At 28.0% G+C, this 18,922-nt stretch overlaps 1 protein-coding gene across 3 annotated transcripts in view; it reads left to right on the forward strand.

The window, feature by feature from the left end:
- Positions 1 to 18,922, forward strand: part of LOC111034791 (scavenger receptor class B member 1-like) — a 43,721-nt gene that overhangs the window by 21,263 nt on the left and 3,536 nt on the right. For 2 of the 3 annotated variants that reach the window (XM_022316160.1, XM_022316159.1), the window contains exons 2-7: positions 7,107 to 7,443; positions 11,439 to 11,530; positions 12,569 to 12,729; positions 17,984 to 18,128; positions 18,197 to 18,400; positions 18,477 to 18,618. In XM_022316160.1, the coding sequence (XP_022171852.1) occupies positions 7,233 to 7,443; positions 11,439 to 11,530; positions 12,569 to 12,729; positions 17,984 to 18,128; positions 18,197 to 18,400; positions 18,477 to 18,618 (955 nt within the window). In that variant the 5' untranslated portion in view covers positions 7,107 to 7,232. Of the gene's footprint in view, positions 1 to 2,398; positions 2,533 to 7,106; positions 7,444 to 11,438; positions 11,531 to 12,568; positions 12,730 to 17,983; positions 18,129 to 18,196; positions 18,401 to 18,476; positions 18,619 to 18,922 lie in introns of those variants that run through there. The other variant, XM_022316161.1, reaches the window with a different exon arrangement.

The following is an 18,922-nucleotide window of genomic DNA, read 5'->3' on the forward strand; positions in this document are numbered from 1 at the left end:
TAAATATTAAATACCCACTAGCTCTCATAATATTGAAAAAAAAACAAATTTTCATTGATATACCAATTTTCTAAATTTGAAATTCACCCAAACATTACGTTTTAGGTTGCGAAGATGTCTATTTATTTTTCAAATCGATGACGTACAATAATATAATTTAAATACCCTTGAAAATCGACAAACGTTTTTATTAACGTCATAACTTGGTTAAGCTGCACAATAGCAATAAAACATATTGCAAACATTGTTATAATCATAGCCGAGTAATTACACTGTTATAATCTCATTACATAAAAAAAAAATTGTAAAACTCTTATTGATTATTGGGTACCTACGCGTAATGATAACCTTACAGTATTTCAATACATTATATTATACTACGTCTAATCGCCAGTAGAACAAAATATTATAATATATTATCTGATAAAATCATGCAAACACGAACGGTGTGTATCGATATTAAGAAAAAACGATTTCCTCAAGACAACAATATTTTAGTTAAAACTTTCATATTTTGCGGTGTCTGTCATGTAATATGGGTACCTATGGGGTCGTATGTGTTGTTATATAAACTCATGCGCATTATTCATCGTCACACAAAAAGCTACACAATAGACTTTGAATTGATATGACTCAAATATACGCATATTGGACGCGACAAAGGTCTCCCTCTTTTGCAGCGGTCCGCACAATAAAAGATCGTCGAAATGATGAATAGGCATGAGCCACCGAGCAGCACTGCTGGACGTCGGCTAATAAAAAACGATCACAGCGCGTTTAACCAGTAACCAGTTTAACGCAGGTACCCATACGATTTCTTGACGAGTTGAACTGATTCTCCTGAGTGAACGAACTTCTATGCAATGCAGGACGATAATGCAATACGGACGTCGATATAATAAGGATATCAAATCGTAACAAAAATAATGTAGACTTGACTCGAAAATCCATAATAACTGTGTCATCGCATGCATCCGTATAGGTATAATATAACGATATTATTTAAATCAATATTATAATATTATTCTCGCTGCACTTTTAACACTGCGCACGCGGAATTTAAATTCTATATTAATCATTGAACGGGTATTATAATTATATTATATAATTATTGCGCGTTCACGTAATACAATAATACCTATATAGTACCGTACATTAATTGTGTCTATATATATAAATATATAATATAATATTATAATAATATATAAACATTTTTTAATTCATATTTATAGACACTGTGGAATCGCGCGCGTGTGTGTGTGTGATATAAATATATACAGAAAATAGGATACGATAAACCATAAACGCAAGTATAATACGCGGTGCACACATTATACCTACGCAATCAAGTTCAACCGTGTAGCCTTGTTATAGTTGTTGGTATACACATAATATAGTCAATAAAAACAAAAATTTGTGAAAACAAATTACAGAACGTACAGCATAAATACAATAATAATAATAATAAAACATTGTTTAGAAAACCTGACGATTTTTAGCGACGCCTATTCATGTCAGACCGTTGGCGCGGATAGCCGTTATGAAATGTGCCCATACACTGTACCGTATACGTATATAACGCGATCGTTGTGTTACAGCAACCGTCCAGATTGCAATGTAATAATATGATAATCAAACATGACGATAATTTGTGACGGATTTTAGAGGCATATAGAACTGAATAATGTTAGTCCCGTGGCCACACCTGTAGACGACGACGGCGGTGGTGGTGGTGTGCGTGTACCCCATATTGTTATTAATATTATTATTAGGTACATATTTGCAACTAGAAAATTACCCACATTGGATGTGTATATAGTAGCTATAGGCACTTAAATACCGGTACAGCGGTAGTGGTATACGTGTCCGCCGACGTCGGGATTCCGAAACTGTTGGTTAACTAAATCGAAAAGCAACAATAATTACGACCATCGATGACGTACAACAACATGATTGTTTTGCATATTATTACAATATCATATTATATATATTATAACATGGCGTGTATTTTCCCGATAATTCTACGCAAATGTCTGCTATACCATCGACACCCTTCTAAGGTCAACCAGTTTGATACACCAACATTAATACTATTCCAAAATAATGTTTGTGTATAAAAAAAAACCCCCATAAGGAAGTAGACGAATTATTCAAGAGATGAAAAGTGTACATGAATCATCAGACCGGCTCAACGGATTTATAACAAAACAAATCCAATAAATTACTTCCATTCAGTAGTTGACCGGCGAAACTGATACACTTTTAAAAAAAGTGCGCGACAGTGTTGTATTTTTTTTACTTTACATTACTTTTATTTTTAACCGACTAGATTTTTATATTAGTTGTGAATTACAATAAATTTATTAAAGTGAATTTAATAAAATAAAATAAAAGTGAACAAAATTAAATCAAACTTAATTAAAGATAATATAATAAAATACATTTAAAGTGTAGTTGAACACAATCATTTTCGTTTTGGATAACTATTGGATTTTATTTGGATGCCTATACCTATGTATAATTTCTATACACGTAAGTCATAATTATAATTCATTCGTTTATTCGCATTTTGAGATAGGGTTCGATCAAAATATTTTTTGAAAGGAATATGATTATTATTTATACAAATCGTATTAATTTATTGCGGTTATCGGTCATTTATTTATTGTTTATTTTCCTAAAAATAATTATGATTTTTATTTTACATTAATATCTTTTGATTAATATTACATTGCATACACTTGACTCTACAAACTATACAATTATTTCAAAATTGATTGGTTATTTGGTCGTGCAAATGAAATATATTTTCACAAGTATAGAATGTTATAGAAAAAGGTAGAGCTTACGTTTTTTTACTTTTTTAAATATTTATCTATTAAGTTTTAAAATATTTAATACATTACAAAATGTATGATTGTTAATAAAACAATAAATCGATCTCGGCTATTTGAAATATAATTTCATTGCACATAATAATATGGTATATTTCTAACCAAAGTTAACCGTATTGTGCCAAGTAATGTAGGTAGGTATACATTATCAACCCATTATAGTATACAGTAATAAATTTAATAGTTCTTTCGAGTATATCTGCCGCTAGTATATAGTGTTATAGTGTATGTAATATATAATATATAATACTGTTAACACATGACAATAAATAAGTAGTTATGACAAGTGAACATATTTTATAATAATCAACTCGTCTGCTGGCCCCATGATGATCTTGAAACACTAATAGGAAGTAAATGGCGACATACGTTCTTAGAGTCATTGAAAATATAAATGTAATCGTTTAACGAACATAATAAAATCACTAAACTATAAACTATAACCGGATATTTCCTTAACTAAACAGGAAGTGCTAATGAATAATATAATGTATCAAGGTTAACAGTTGGACCTTAAGGGATGTCTTGGCATTTTGGTGACGTACAACTTCGGGGAAATACGGGTGGCAAATTTGAGAACACGCCACAGGGGAAACTTAGTGGTAGCCAGCACTCATATTTAGTAGGGACAGTGTCTGACCGTGACCCGAATTCGCAATAATTCCATCGAAACAGGTTAGACATCATAATGCAGCCAAAACATATTATTCACGTGAAATTCTATAATATTTTAAAGACCGTATATATATATATATATGCGTGTTTGTATTGTATCATAATATATGCCTATTACTCGAAAACGTTTGTCAATGCGCGCGTAGACGGAACAACAATTTGCGATAATGGAGTGGTAGTGCAATAGTTTAATAGGATTTGTTTTCATTAAATTAATATCTAGTTGACAATATTATTATTATCCGTCAGCTTCGTTGCGTGTTTTTGCGTATTTTATCTGGAGCAGTGACTTTTTTTTATAAACATTGAACACTACATGGTCGAGGTTAAAAACTAGAATATAATATTATATTATCAGCTTGAAATAACCATAAAATAAATATATTTATAAATTCCTATATAAAGTATTTACAAGTATTATACCTATATAGGTACTTCTATGATCCATGACATTCAATTTTAAAGTGTAAGCTGTGCTATTCAATACATATGTTGTTCATTGCAATAATTTATACTTCTCTTATAACTACCAAAACTACACTAAATACAAAACAAACCAAAATGTCAACTTAAATTAATATACTACGCATTGCTAATGAAGTTGTGTTGTTTCGGTTAAACATCAGTACTGATGACTTATCTTACTTGAAGTCTTGGTTCGATATTTTTAAGTAGGTATTAAGTTCTATAATACTATACAATAATATAATATTTGTGTAATATGTATACACACATACAATATACATACACGACTGTTGTGTAGTTAAATTAACTAATCCATTAATAAAAGTGCACAGGCAATTGGCATGAGAAATATTCAGACGAAATACTCTGGTTGGATGGGGCCGAGGGTTGGGGGGGGGGGGGTATCAGAAAATAAACAGTTATTATTATTATATTATAAACTTATATATACTATAATAGCGCTTTATTTCGAATAATATTATAAACTAAAAATTATATAATACTCCAGCCATATTTTTAAAGTTTGATTCCATGGCGATTGTTATTACTCATAATTAAAAGTTAACACCAACACTGTAAATTAAAAATAATTATCAGAATTAATAATAAACACTGAAATAAGATAAGCATTGAGGAGAAATTCTATTGGTGTTTAAGTTTATCAAACTCATAACATTTCATAAAAACAAATATCGTACATGACATTTTAATGAGTGTTTCTTAAACACCAAACGTAACTCTGTATCATTATAACTGTTAATAGTAGTCATTTCTTATTATTAGGATAACGCTAAAATAGTTCAATATTTTATAATATATTTTATCACTTTCATAAGACTTATCGTCAAAGAAATACGACGAGTATTGTCGTATTGACAGAAGTATAAGAGTTCAATGTTCAGCTTATATTCACATTTTGTATAAAAACTACAATAACATATTAATAAACCGAAAAATGAGTTAACTTATATTATGGACCATCTGCAGGTTTACTTAAACATAATTTTTTTTTTTTTTAAACAACATTTAGCAAATTAAATAGATCTCCATTTATACTACTGTATCAAAAAAAAACTATAAAATAAATAAGCACCATAAGAAAAATAATATTATGTTTTAGTTACAATCGTTTTTAACTTGAGAAATTTAAATAATTAATGATCTTTTCATTCTATTTATATATATATAAAATAACTGCAATTTTAATTGATCAGTGAATATAATAAGCTATTAATTTCTATGGTAACTAAAAAAAATTATGCAAAATGATATAATTATATTATAAGTTTATCCAATAAAAAACCTCAAATACTATAATAATATTCTTTCTGAGGTGGTTTTTATGACCCACATAAGCTAACCCATATTTCGTTTAATTAATTTAATGATTACAAAAAAAAAAATTATTATTTTAAGTCAACTAAAATAATATATTAATTTATTAATAGTACTTCAGTTTAACCAAAACCAAAATTATTGTCCAACTTTGATGAAATTTATTTTGTGATTATTAAAGCATCAATTCCATTACCCGGTAATAACGAACTGTACATCATGCATTTAATTATTTAATAAACATATTATTATTTAACTAAGTACTAAATACTAAACTCAATTCATAATCTAGACAATATTCATAAAGGTAAATAAATAAATTTAATCATCAAAAATAAAAACATTTTCAAATAAAAAATAAATGGTTTCTAAATCTGAACTAGGAAGGTGTATTTGAATTTGTATAAAATGAAATGTGCATTAGTTTAATGTTAATGATCACTGGTAGTGATTATGAATTGCATTAAACAAAATAGTCATCAAGAATGCATGTACAATAATGGAAAATGAAAAGGTCACAATAATGAACAAATTATATTGTTTCATTTTCTTCGTCAATTTCCTGTATGAACAGTATTTAAAATGCATTAACCATACGGTAAATAATTCATATTGGCAAAATGGACTTGAAATCGTTCTCAGAATATTGGCACGTTGGAACATTATAATATCATGTTAGATATTGTACCTCCACTTGATATCGTTGTCTTTTAATCGTTCTCAGAATTATTGGAACTTTGGAACATTATGGCACAATAATATGTTAATAATCGCACTCGATATCTTTGTCTCAATTTAAATATAATAATATTTAAATCAGGTGCATAATACATAGAATGTAGTCGACGCGACGTGTACACACGTATTCTGATACGATATTCTACAGGTAGTCGTCTCACTGTAAAAACTAGATAAATCGACGAGTCGTTTTCAAGAGGTCTGAAATACGTTTGGAACCTGCACTGCGTCTGTTACTTACATCATATAAAAAGCATTCTACGCTTCCGTATAGGCGAACACGACACGTCGTGTTATACAAACAGAATATTATTCGCATCGGTGTTTTTTTTTTCCGTGAGAGTCAATTATTTTCATAACGCTATAATACAAACGTGCTAGCAAACTAAGAGTGTAGGCACCTATAAATCGCAATTGCACTGCCTATAGGTGCCCACTATATTACCGTGTACAGAGAAATGATCCGTTTGCGTTCACACTGCAAGCCAGCGATCGTTACCCGCGGCGTGTGCGTTTAACAAAATAATATAACAATATTATCTGTTTCGAAATGTGTTCCGATATATACCTGAGCGGGTAAACAATATTTGTACACTGGGAAGGACTGCAATATTATATCTGTACGCGACTGTAGAACTGCCTCGAAACATGAAAACATCGCGCAACTTGGTTTTTTCAACACGCACTTTTGCTAACTACCGTTGTACAGCAGTCGTATAGTACTCGCGTCCGTCGAAATAACAACACAACATGTTAACTGACCAATAGAACGACCATTCACGTGGGTTCGACAGTGTATAGTTGATGTCGTCAGCGAAATTATTCCGAAATTGATGACCCAAATACGATTTTTTTACTATTGATCCATTATGCGTTAGGTATTGTTAATCACCTCCGAGTGTCTTGAGTGGCGAATATATAATAATAAATACAAATGGTATAATGATGTGTCCGTCCGTCCGTAATAATAATATTGTTATCCATTTTTCTCGATTACAGTATCGGACTCACTTGCAGAGGTGGCTGCCCGGGCGCAAGGCGAATGGGATGCGAGATTATCGTACGAACACATCACACACTTTGAACGTAATCAACGATACCCACCGCTGTTAACCAGCAACGAACATGGGCCTAACCCCGATCAAATTACCGTACCAGTCGGCCAAAAATCGATTGTTTGGCGTACAACCCCGGATGTCGTCCAGCTTTCAGCAAATACCGACTTTCAACATAAACGACCCGTATAGCAATGACCGACAGCCGAGTCGACGAACCACCAGACGAAATGGATTACCCATCAACATGCTCGTCTCCCAGCAGAAGAGGATCAGCAACAGTGAGTACCCGTTTGTTTTTCTCGGCAATATGTTATTTGAATCGCATTTAATCATTTATGATGGCCAACTGTAAATCGAGTAAACGAGAGGACGAAATAAAAACGCCTTAATATTTAGAATAGTGCCTATATTATACATGTTTGATATATTATTGATATATTATTATCACAGCAGTCTTAAATTTAAAACAATGCAACCAAAAGCTTAATGGAAAACTTTTCTTTTTAATACGTATATGGGCTATATTAAATCTATCGCCACATATATATAGAGCACTATACGTTATTCTGTCAACTATGTTTTTAATCATTATGTTGACAAACCCAATGGTCATTGCGATTAACATAATATTAATTTTAAATAGTGGCACTACCTATATTATAAGATTAATGAAACTTAGTCATTTCCTTATTTATCCTAAACCTACCACTTTACTTAGAACACCAGACATATGTTACCTACACAATATCTATTTGCATTTTTGAGTGTAAGTAATATATTAAAAATTATTATTCAATTAAATTTACTCGATTTTACATATTATTATTTATATCATATTTGATATTTAAAAATATATAATAAAATTCCACTTTGGAGCACACAGCGAGTTTTTTCTATGTGCTTATGCCATTTTTTGTAAATAACTATTAAATATTGTTTTTCCTTTTAAAAAAAATTGTAAATAAATATGTAATGTGCTAAGCAAATAGAATAATGGGAATAAAGGTTAAGATATACCTACCTTAAAATTAGTTTTTTTTTTAATTACATAATTTTATTCAAACATAAATAATGTTCAATATTGTTTTTTTTTTTATCTTAATCTACCATCATCTAAAACTATAAAACCTATACCAAATAAAAATATATAAAAACGCTTCGAGTCGTTAAATCAGGAAGAAAATTCAAGAAAACATTAATTTTTTAATTAAGGATTATTACCCAAGGCGAAATTGTGACCACAAAATCAATAGACATAGGTAACCGAGAGAGAGAGCTATTACCTAAATATCAACCGTCACCACGAATCACTCTTGAATAATTCTAGTGCACTAGACCGTATAGAGTATTCTTACGGTCCATAATATAATATTTCAAAATACGCCTAGTTTTACGTCATAATATAATATAATATATTTTATTAGTGGACATTATCATTCTTATAAACATTGAAACTTATAAACACATAACACGTCATGCGAGTTTTGCGGTGAAGAGTTTTTCTCCCAATTAATTTCACGTTGACCGGCAGTTTCGGCAGACAATTCGGTAACATTTTACTATATTTTTGAAAGAGTTCGACAAACTTCTAAGATTACTTGTTTACGATGAGATAATACGTTTAGTAGGTCACCGGGAAATAAAAATCGAGAGTACCGCGAGCGTTCGTCAACTGAACGAGCTGATCAGCTGGACCCGGTTTATCAACTCTGCCCTATTACATAGCCTTCTGTGTGCAGTGTGCTACATGCCTACATATTATTGCAGACTGCATGTGTGCCTGTATAATGGCTGTTAGCTGGAGGAAGTTTTTAACACTTCATTGTGATGTTGCGTAACAACTGTTGACCGGGAAACGTATGGGATAACTGCTGGTCAATCGAATTTAAAACGAGTATTCAAAGGTAGGAGAAAGTAATAAAATTACCTATATTATGCTTGCATTATGACTATACAAATTCGAGATTGACACACTTCGGCGGAATTAAATATTCATCGATTTTAGAATGATACCGATCGACATTATTTTGTTCTCGAAATTTACATCATAAGACGTATCATAATTTATAATAATATTATCTGATAAAATAAAACAGAGAAATAATATAATATAATATCATACGAGTATTTTGTATTTGTACGCGTACACTTGTGTAACTCGGAATTTAGCCTATTATGTTTGGTACGCTGTATGATTATTTATAGTATACTTAATGCATAATATTACGTTATCACGAGGAATTGAGAATACCTTGTGACATCGGACATTGGTGCTGTTATTAAACGTACTTATTAGACCGAAACATAAACCTACGCAATGAGCATCCAACTAGTGAGTTTTAAGATTTCGAGTATCATAATATATGAATAATAAAGTACCTACCTATTTAAGTTACCAACTGCAGTTCCTTGTATTTTTTTTTGTTTTTTAATGAGTGTGTTGGAACGCAAAGTAAATACCTATACCAGACTACCCATTTATTATTTCTTTAACTCGAGGAAATGTTGACACATTCAAACGTCATGTCTAAAAATACGTAAAATATGTATTATATAAATAAATATTTACATTTGAATCATTATAATATATTATAACTATTAATAGCCTATTTTGAAACCAAATATAACTCCTAGTCACAAAAGGTATCATAAAATATGTATTAATAAAAAAAAATATGGAAATTATGAACGTTTGCCAATGTGAATGGGCCATAGTGTTTTCCCCGTTTTCGAATGAAAAACATAAAAACATGTATAGTTATATAGTACATGTACTGAATAACGGGAAATCGCAGTAGGTAATGATTATATAATAGCCAACACTATTTTATAACAGCCATGTGCCCATAATAAACAACAACAATAATATTTAAAAAACGTTGTTGTATTGATCATTTCTAAATGAAGTCAGTGCCGATACTTTTAAGCTTTTTGTAGATTACTCACTAACAACGATAATTCCAAAATGTCGAAATATGTTCACTTTATCTTGTCACTTATTGTATAATTATATAAATTTATAATTATTTATACACCTTGTTCGTGGTACAGTCATTCATTAATCATGACCGCGAAATATTATAATCTTCACCGAACCATGGAAGTTATACAATGAATGTGTGTCGAAATATATATGTGGTTTTAAGTTGACTATTATATATGTCTATATCACATGATATACAATGATAGTCAGTAAAAAAATTAAGATAATAGTAATAACATTATTTTGAGATAATTAATAATTTTTTGATTGGATTCAATTGTAGTTAATAATTACACATTTTTTTTAAATGTTTTCTTTAAATATTATTAAGGTCATAATAGGGTCGATTACTTCGTTTAGTTATTAATTTACAATAAATAATTTTGTATACATATCAAATTAATAATATATAATTATAATAAATATGTATGTATAGAAATAATATATCTAATCACATTTGATATTCATATTTGAATGTGCGGATTAAGTAATATTTTTATTTAATTGTTACAAAGAAATTGTATTAAAATTAATTAATTTAGTATACAATCGAAAGCAACAATTTAAAATTTCACTCTGTATTTTTTACCTACTGATATTGGTACATATATTAATATTATTGTTTTCGCAATTAAAAATAATTGCAATGTTTGTTAACGAGTGCTGAGGAACTATTAAGTGAACTTTGACAAAATTATATTTAAGAAAAGTTAAATTATTTACTACATTGATAAAAACATCAAAAATATTTTTTGTGAATAAAATATTTGTATGGTATATAATTCATTGAAATTTAGTTATTCTCCTCTATATATAATATTAATAAAAAGTATGAAAAAACTTTTAAAAAAATCGTCTGGATATAATATAAGTTATAACGCATTAACTCGACGAAGGTAATTTTACATTTACATTTGATATAGGTAGGAAATGAGATATACAAACATGTGGTACATTGGTATTAAGGTACCAATAAGTCTTAAAGGCTAAGGTTAATATAATATATGTTTAATTATTTTAAAACAAAACCAGTTATTGTTAATAAAATAAGACAAACATTTTATTAACCAACTTTTTATGATTGTGAAAGATCAACGTATGTTTGTTTAAAAATAATCTACCTAGCCTGAAAATGTTTAAAATTTAAAGTCTACGTTACTTCCAAAAGTCTAAATTCAAAACTACTCGTTTCCAAATAGTTTGTATCGTAATTAAGTTAGAATTATATTTATATTTGAGTTAATGACATGTGTATAAAATAAATAAAAATGCAATTTAAATTTGTTTCAGGTCGACTAGCGGTCATCATATTTGGCGTTGTAGCTTTAATAGCTGGACTAATACTGTCTTCAGTTCCATGGGTTCATTATATAATTTTAAAGGTAATTTTCACAATAGCAATCATATAAGAATATTAGAAATAACACTACAGGTGCTTCTAACACAATAAAAATAATTAATAACTAAACAATTGAAATCGCAGAGAATGTCCAAATTCAAATATTTGTTCATTACAAAAATCACATAACAATAAATACTAATTACCAATATCAATGTGTAAAGAAAAAAATACGTACTGAACTTTCTATTCAAAAACGATACTTAAAAAACGTATCACTGAGCGTTGATAATATAATCTGATATTTGCATAATGTTCAGTGCATATTCATGGTATTACGAGTATATGACAATTGAAATGTGTGATATTAAACATTACAAATATTGATGAGAGTTATTAATTTAACGCTAATTATAGCATCTATATATATTATATAATCTTCTTGATAAAGCACGTTTAGCAAACATAAAATAAAACCATTGTTCATGACACAATATACAAAATAAATCACTTGATTGTTTTAGTTATTTAAAAGCATTGTAAAATACGGTTAAAACCCGAAGAACGTTAATTCATTTTTAATTAAATATCAAACAATATTTTATTTGAAAATATCAGTTACTTATTATTTTGATTTCGGTCAGGTGTTTATGGTTCTTTAAAAAAACTTAATAAAAACAACGATTTCATTTAAATTCTTACTTAGTCACTTCGTACACTTCAACTAACACCTTCAATACTGCGTTAAAGTATTATATAAAAAAAACCTCTAATTCGGTTAGTTATAATATTAAAGTATATAATTAGTCTACTGCTAGGTAAACTGGTTGACTATATTATGTATATTTCTTAAATTTTAAAACATTAAAAAAAAAAATAATTCTTGTTTTCAATTTTAAATCTGAAAGATATGTACAGAGATCTATTTAAAATATAAAATGTATTTGTCTTTTCAATACGTTTATTTATACTTAGATATATAATTTTCACGATTTAACTATTTGTATTAAAATACAATTAAAATATTTAATATTTAATTTCTCTTGTTCAATTTCACTCATTTATGATAATTTTATTTTAGAACTTGAAAATATGGAATGGCACTTTAAGTTATCACTACTGGCAAAAACCTGGCGTATTAAGACTGACAAAAGTATTCATATTCAATGTCACCAATCCCAATGGCTTCTTACACAACGGAGAGAAGCCAAAACTTCAAGAAATTGGTCCATTTGTTTATAGGTAAGTTTTTATCCGAACAATGTGTTATACTCAAGAAGATAAACTAAAATATTTGTTTATTGGAGCCTTATAAGTTTGAAAATTATTTTTAAAAGATTTAACTAATAAAATTATAATAAACTATTAAGTCATAAATTAAATAACACAGGGATTAGCTAGATAACAATTTCCAATTTTTAATTTGTAAGTGAATTAACATGACTATAATCATTAATCAAGTGCCTAATTATGGAAAAAAAATGACTGGAATTTTTTAGCTGGGTAAAATATAGTAGGAAAACCTACTTTATACTTTAAACTATGTTTAATAATAATTGAGATTGTTCAATTGTTTTAACTGCGTGAAAATAGTTCGTTTGCAATGTTCGTATCATGTAGTTACAACGTTACTAGTTACCTATTTATTCAATAATTGAATAAGTGATAGTATTGAATGAAATACTTTATAGGTAAATAGCAGATACCTATACTTTAAAATATAGTAGGAATGCCCACGGACTATGATAATTTAACCAAACTGTTTTAGTTACTCCAACTACTGGTGGATATTATAAGTATCCTTAAAGTTACTATATTTTGAAGTTAATTTAACAGTTTTTGGAATATTTGCTTCCTGTTTAATAAAACAAAATATATTTATAATAATTTTCACATTTAGAACAAATAACAACAAATTATCAATAATTGTAAAATACATTTTAAAAAACACTTACTTATCTATCATGTTATCAACGTAAAAAATCTTTACATATCTATCTGTATCTTTAGATTAATTATTTAAATTACTATTTATTTTATTATTTATCGTATGGCTAACAATTATTATTTTATGTTTTGTACTCGACAACCAACACTGATCTTGAGAGTTAAATATTTCTAATAATTTAATACATATCATTAAATACTTTTTAATGCATATTGGTTAGTCACGAGTTACCCATGGAATATTTAGATACATAACATAGACTTAAACATTTAACGAGTCTTATGTTACATTCATTTTAAGGATAATATATATTTATATTTACATTTATCAATAACCCTAAATGATGATGCAACTTTATGAAACAAAAGTCATACATAAACGATATCGAATATAGTGGGTAGACCAATCAATAATCTACGATCAACATTTTAAGTTTTAACGAATTTTTTAATATTTAATAGTTAGTACTAATAATATACCATAATAGTTTAGATCGGTAGTTAAAATTAAAATCGTTTTTTAAAAATATAATGTCAACAACAATTATTTAGTTTACTTTCTTATAGTTATACTTCAAAAATTTTAAATAACAATAATACAAAATGCGTACGTTCACTTTACCATAGAAACCTTGCTAGAAAATATCGATGAAGAAAATTAAAAAAATAAATATTCACATAGTGGTTTTTCGAAACTTGCTTTGGAAGACCTAATTACACAATAAATTAAATACTATAATAATTGTCATTACTTTCGGTCTTGAAGTTAATATTATTCATAATAAATTAATAAATATAACGATCGATGACTGAAAAGTAATTTATTAGGTGCCTATAAATACTTCGATAATTATTAGAAACACGATTCGAGTTCATAATATATTATTATCCACCTAATACGGGAAAATTATTTCACCAAGTTAATCCAGTGAATACCAACAATAAATTTTACCCAAAAACTGTTGTCCAAGCACGAAGCATTACCGTTATAGTTTATGAGCTGACAATAATTATATCCAAATCCAACCTACAATTTTCATAATAAATGTGGAATCCTTGAAATCTATCTACTCGTGAATCTTCTATTTGTTAAAGATAACGTTTTGATGGTAGTGTTGTATCAACAGGAATCTCATCTGTACGCCCTTGTGCTGAATTGCACAAACAATATATTAGTCCTATAGTCCTTAAACGCATTACACATTGCTACGAAACAAACCCCTTTACCTAGCTAAATGTCAAATTTCCGAAAAACGTGAAATTCGTAATATCGTGTTACATGACATTTAAACGTGCTGGGTTTTATTTGTCATTTATGTAGATTGTAAGTACGTAATAATTTATTTACATAATACATTATATTATGCAGTTATATCATCATTCTATTATTCGTATACAATTTTATTCTTATATGAGATAGACTAAAGATTTTCATTAAGTAAGTACCTACATCTTTAAACTACGTTAGATATTATTATACTGTTATAGATAGATATAGCTGCGTTTTAAATGGTCTAAATTAAAATGTACCAATTTATACAATTCTTAAAGAGATTTCGTTTTGAAAAAATGAACATGAACATTACTTAAAAACGAATTTAAATATAGATAAACGAATTTAATGAAAAATATTATTTCATTCTATATCCCTATGGTTTGTGTTTATCCATTATAGTTATGATATTATATGCGAGTACTTAAAATAATATTATTTGCACTACTATAGAATGCAATATTATGGAAACCTTTAAATAGATCGCAAATTATTTTAGTCAGATTATAATGTTATGTAAGTGGATAGTTCACGAACATTGCCACAACGGCATAACTTATTATTATATAGCTATTACCTATTTAAATAATGTATGGTAAGACACCAATGCATGTAATTTATACTAAGTAAAATGTCCATGAAATGTCATCTTAAAGTAATAAAATTAATATCAATAATTATTCGTTTACATACCGTGATATAGATTAGGCGCACCAGTCTTAATTAACTGGGTGTTTGTTTAGTAGGTTAGCATTAAGTAAGCTAATACGGAGTTAGTAAAGGGGTCCTAACTTAATTACTGTGTTCTACACAAACCCAAATTATTAAAATAAAATTAATATTTTTATACATTTTTTTAAAAATTATTATTATTTGAAGCTTCTGCGTCTAAGATCATGGCTGCAACAACTACACATAGGTTATCATTATATCTTAGAATACGTTAATATTGGTATACATATTTGTATAAACTTTAAACATTATAGGTAGGTACCTAATTTTGCGTCGTACTTGCTTAATACTTATACAACTTTACATCGAATAAAAATGTAACGACAATCAGCCATGCTATTCATACTAAAGACCATTTATTATTTCTCTAAAATCTACAACCCTTGTTAATTAATTTTAAAATTGCAATTATTTTTATTCTCATTAGGTGCAGTATTATTGAAAAAAATAACCTAATACACATTAAGTATCAAATTTTATACAATACGCGTAATCATATTGTGTTGTAGTCTGTAGATACCACTAATATAACACAATATATTGGTCACATGGTATAGGCTTTTCATTTATTTGAAATTCGATAACATATATATGACCCTGGATGTAACGTCTTTAGTAAAAGTAAAATTGGAAAGACCCCACCACGTGTTGTAATAAAACTGCTTTATTTTTCTTGGGGAACTTCACGTATCACGTCTGCATAAGACGCTTACCGTCCTTGACCCGGGCCTCAGGAATTTAGTTGTTTTTAGTAATAATATATGTATTAGTACATCAATACCTAAGGGGATTGCAAATTGATATACACATATTATTATTATATATATTTATTAGCAATCAAATATTAATTTAAGAATAACGATTAAAAAGCGGAATTTATTGCTAAAAGAAAATATGATTATTTCAATATTATATAATATTCTACCTATTTAACCTAAATATTAAAATATATAATTGTTGTTTGCAGTAAATATTTTATTTGTTTTAATCTTGTTTCCAACAATTATCATAGAGATTTTAATAATTTAATGTTACACATATGGAATTTTAATATAGATCACATATTGTATTACGTATTAAATGTTTAAATTAAAAAACACACAAATATATTTATATATATATATATATATACATCGTGTATGGAAATTAAATTTATTTAACGTCAACTTAAAAGTTAAGATAACAATGACATCAATGATGATTAGCTAAAAATGGCAATGTGGAACGATGGATAACAGCAGTATGAAGCAAGTGTCTGGGAGAAAGTGGTCAGAACCTTTCCTATACCTATAAGATTATTATTACACTGCTGTAATGCTGTATGATCTAGATAGTGGTCGCAGAGGCTGTACAATGAATTAAACATGATGTAATAAGGTCCATTCGTTAAAAACATTAACATTATACTATATTGCAAATAAATCATAATTATTTTCTTATGATGAGTATTATACCTGCATTATTATTATTATTATTACCTGAATGTGTAAAATCAATATTTATTTTTATTATATAACATAGTATTATGATTATTTAATTTCGGCAATCTGTGAAATGATCACCTTGTAATTTTATATTTTATTGGTATTTATAATGTTTAATAACTAAGTTCCCTTTTCGTTTAAGTATTGACACAATTTATGCTGTGCAGAAATGCATAATATTATGCAAGTCGTCGTGTATTAAAAAATGCGTAATATTATTAAATGTATTTGTTTTTTAAATTTAATTATCGTGCATTAGTTCTTCCATAAGACATTTAATTATCGTGCATACCCTTATTATTTCGTTAAATGTATTTTCCAAGTCCGGAATTTAGGTTAGTTTCTATTGTAGGAACCAATCTGACAGATTCTTGCAATTTGATTACCTATATATAATATATATGCATATTAAGATACACTGCTTCAGCTCAGTTCTTGTAATTTCTATGTACAAAGAGATATAAATATAATTTTCTAAACTGTTATTATTGTTTTTTACTTCCAATTTCAAAATATTACCTTCAACACTCACTTAAATTAGAATGATTAGAAGGCCATAAAATTGAATAAGTATGTATGTCCTTTCATCATTATGTCATTCGTAAAAATCACCCCAGGTAGTCTAGTATTGAGAATCTCTTATACAGGTATTGATAATTCAAAAACCGATTATGGCTTTCATAGTTTCATCAATGATACAAGTTTAGAAAATAAATCGACAATCGCTACATCTTTAAAGATCATGTTGTTAAATTACCGATTGTAATACATAATATTTTCTTATAGTCATTCGTCCGTAAGAAATCAATAGGATTCACACACAAATAACTCAATTAAAACATAACAAACGTTTAGATAATTGGATGTTATTTAAAAAAAATGGTTAAAAAATAATTAGTAAAAACTATAAATAATAAAAAAGATTGTAAATGACAGTTTAAAAAAAATTATTATATGTTACGGGTAAAGTCATGAATAAAAGATAAAAGGTAAAGGAGTAGTACTAATACTAATATATAGGTACCTACAATGGAAAATAATTGTGTTTAATCGATTTCAGAGAAAATATGGAAAAAGTTAACATTCATTTTAATAACAACGGTACAGTGACGTACCAACACAAAAAAATTTTAGAGTTCATGCCACATCTTTCAGTTATCTCAAATGATGAGATCAAATTAACTGTACCAAATATTCCCTTATTAGTAAGTTTTTGACAGTTTATAAATTTAACTAAATTTAATATTAACAAATTATTATTTTATAATTTTAGACATTGACTACACAAGCAAATAGTTTACCGTCAATATTAAAAAGTTCACTTTCGGCAATTTTAAGGTTTTCCGGTTTAACCCCGTTTAAACATGTTACTCCACAACAATTAGTTTTTGGTTATGATGATCCATTAACTTCTCTAGCAAACACATATTATCCAAAAGGGAAAAGACCACCAAAAAAAATGGGGCTTTTCTTGATGGTATGTTTGTTATTCATTTTGTTTCTGTTATCATTTTTTTTTTGGACTGAATAATATGATATGAATGCAATTTTAGCGAAACGGTACACTAGATGAAGTTTCTACAATATACACGGGTCATAATGGAATGGAGAACTTTGGACTTCTCGATCGTGTAAATGGAATGGAAGAGTTACCATTTTGGAAAGGATCTTGTAATTCTATCAAAGCATCTGAAGGTGAATATAAAACGCATAAAATACTTGGATGCTGTAAATTAGTATTTTTTTTAAAAAATAACTTTAGTTTTAGAACGTAGATTTTTATCAATAAAACAGATAAAAGTAGATTTTCAGCTGATAGTTGATACATATATTATATGAACATAAGTCATTTTTGGATATAGGTACCTAGTTAAAACTTTAAATCGATTTAGCATGATAATATGACTCAGAGTTTAGATAATTAATAGGAATGCATAATAATATGTTCATGTTACTAAATTCACTATAAGAAAAAAATACGATTGAAAATTGAGCACAA

This window comes from Myzus persicae, unplaced genomic scaffold (assembly GCF_001856785.1).
Source record: "Myzus persicae strain clone G006 unplaced genomic scaffold, MPER_G0061.0, whole genome shotgun sequence".
NCBI lineage: Eukaryota > Metazoa > Arthropoda > Insecta > Hemiptera > Aphididae > Myzus > Myzus persicae.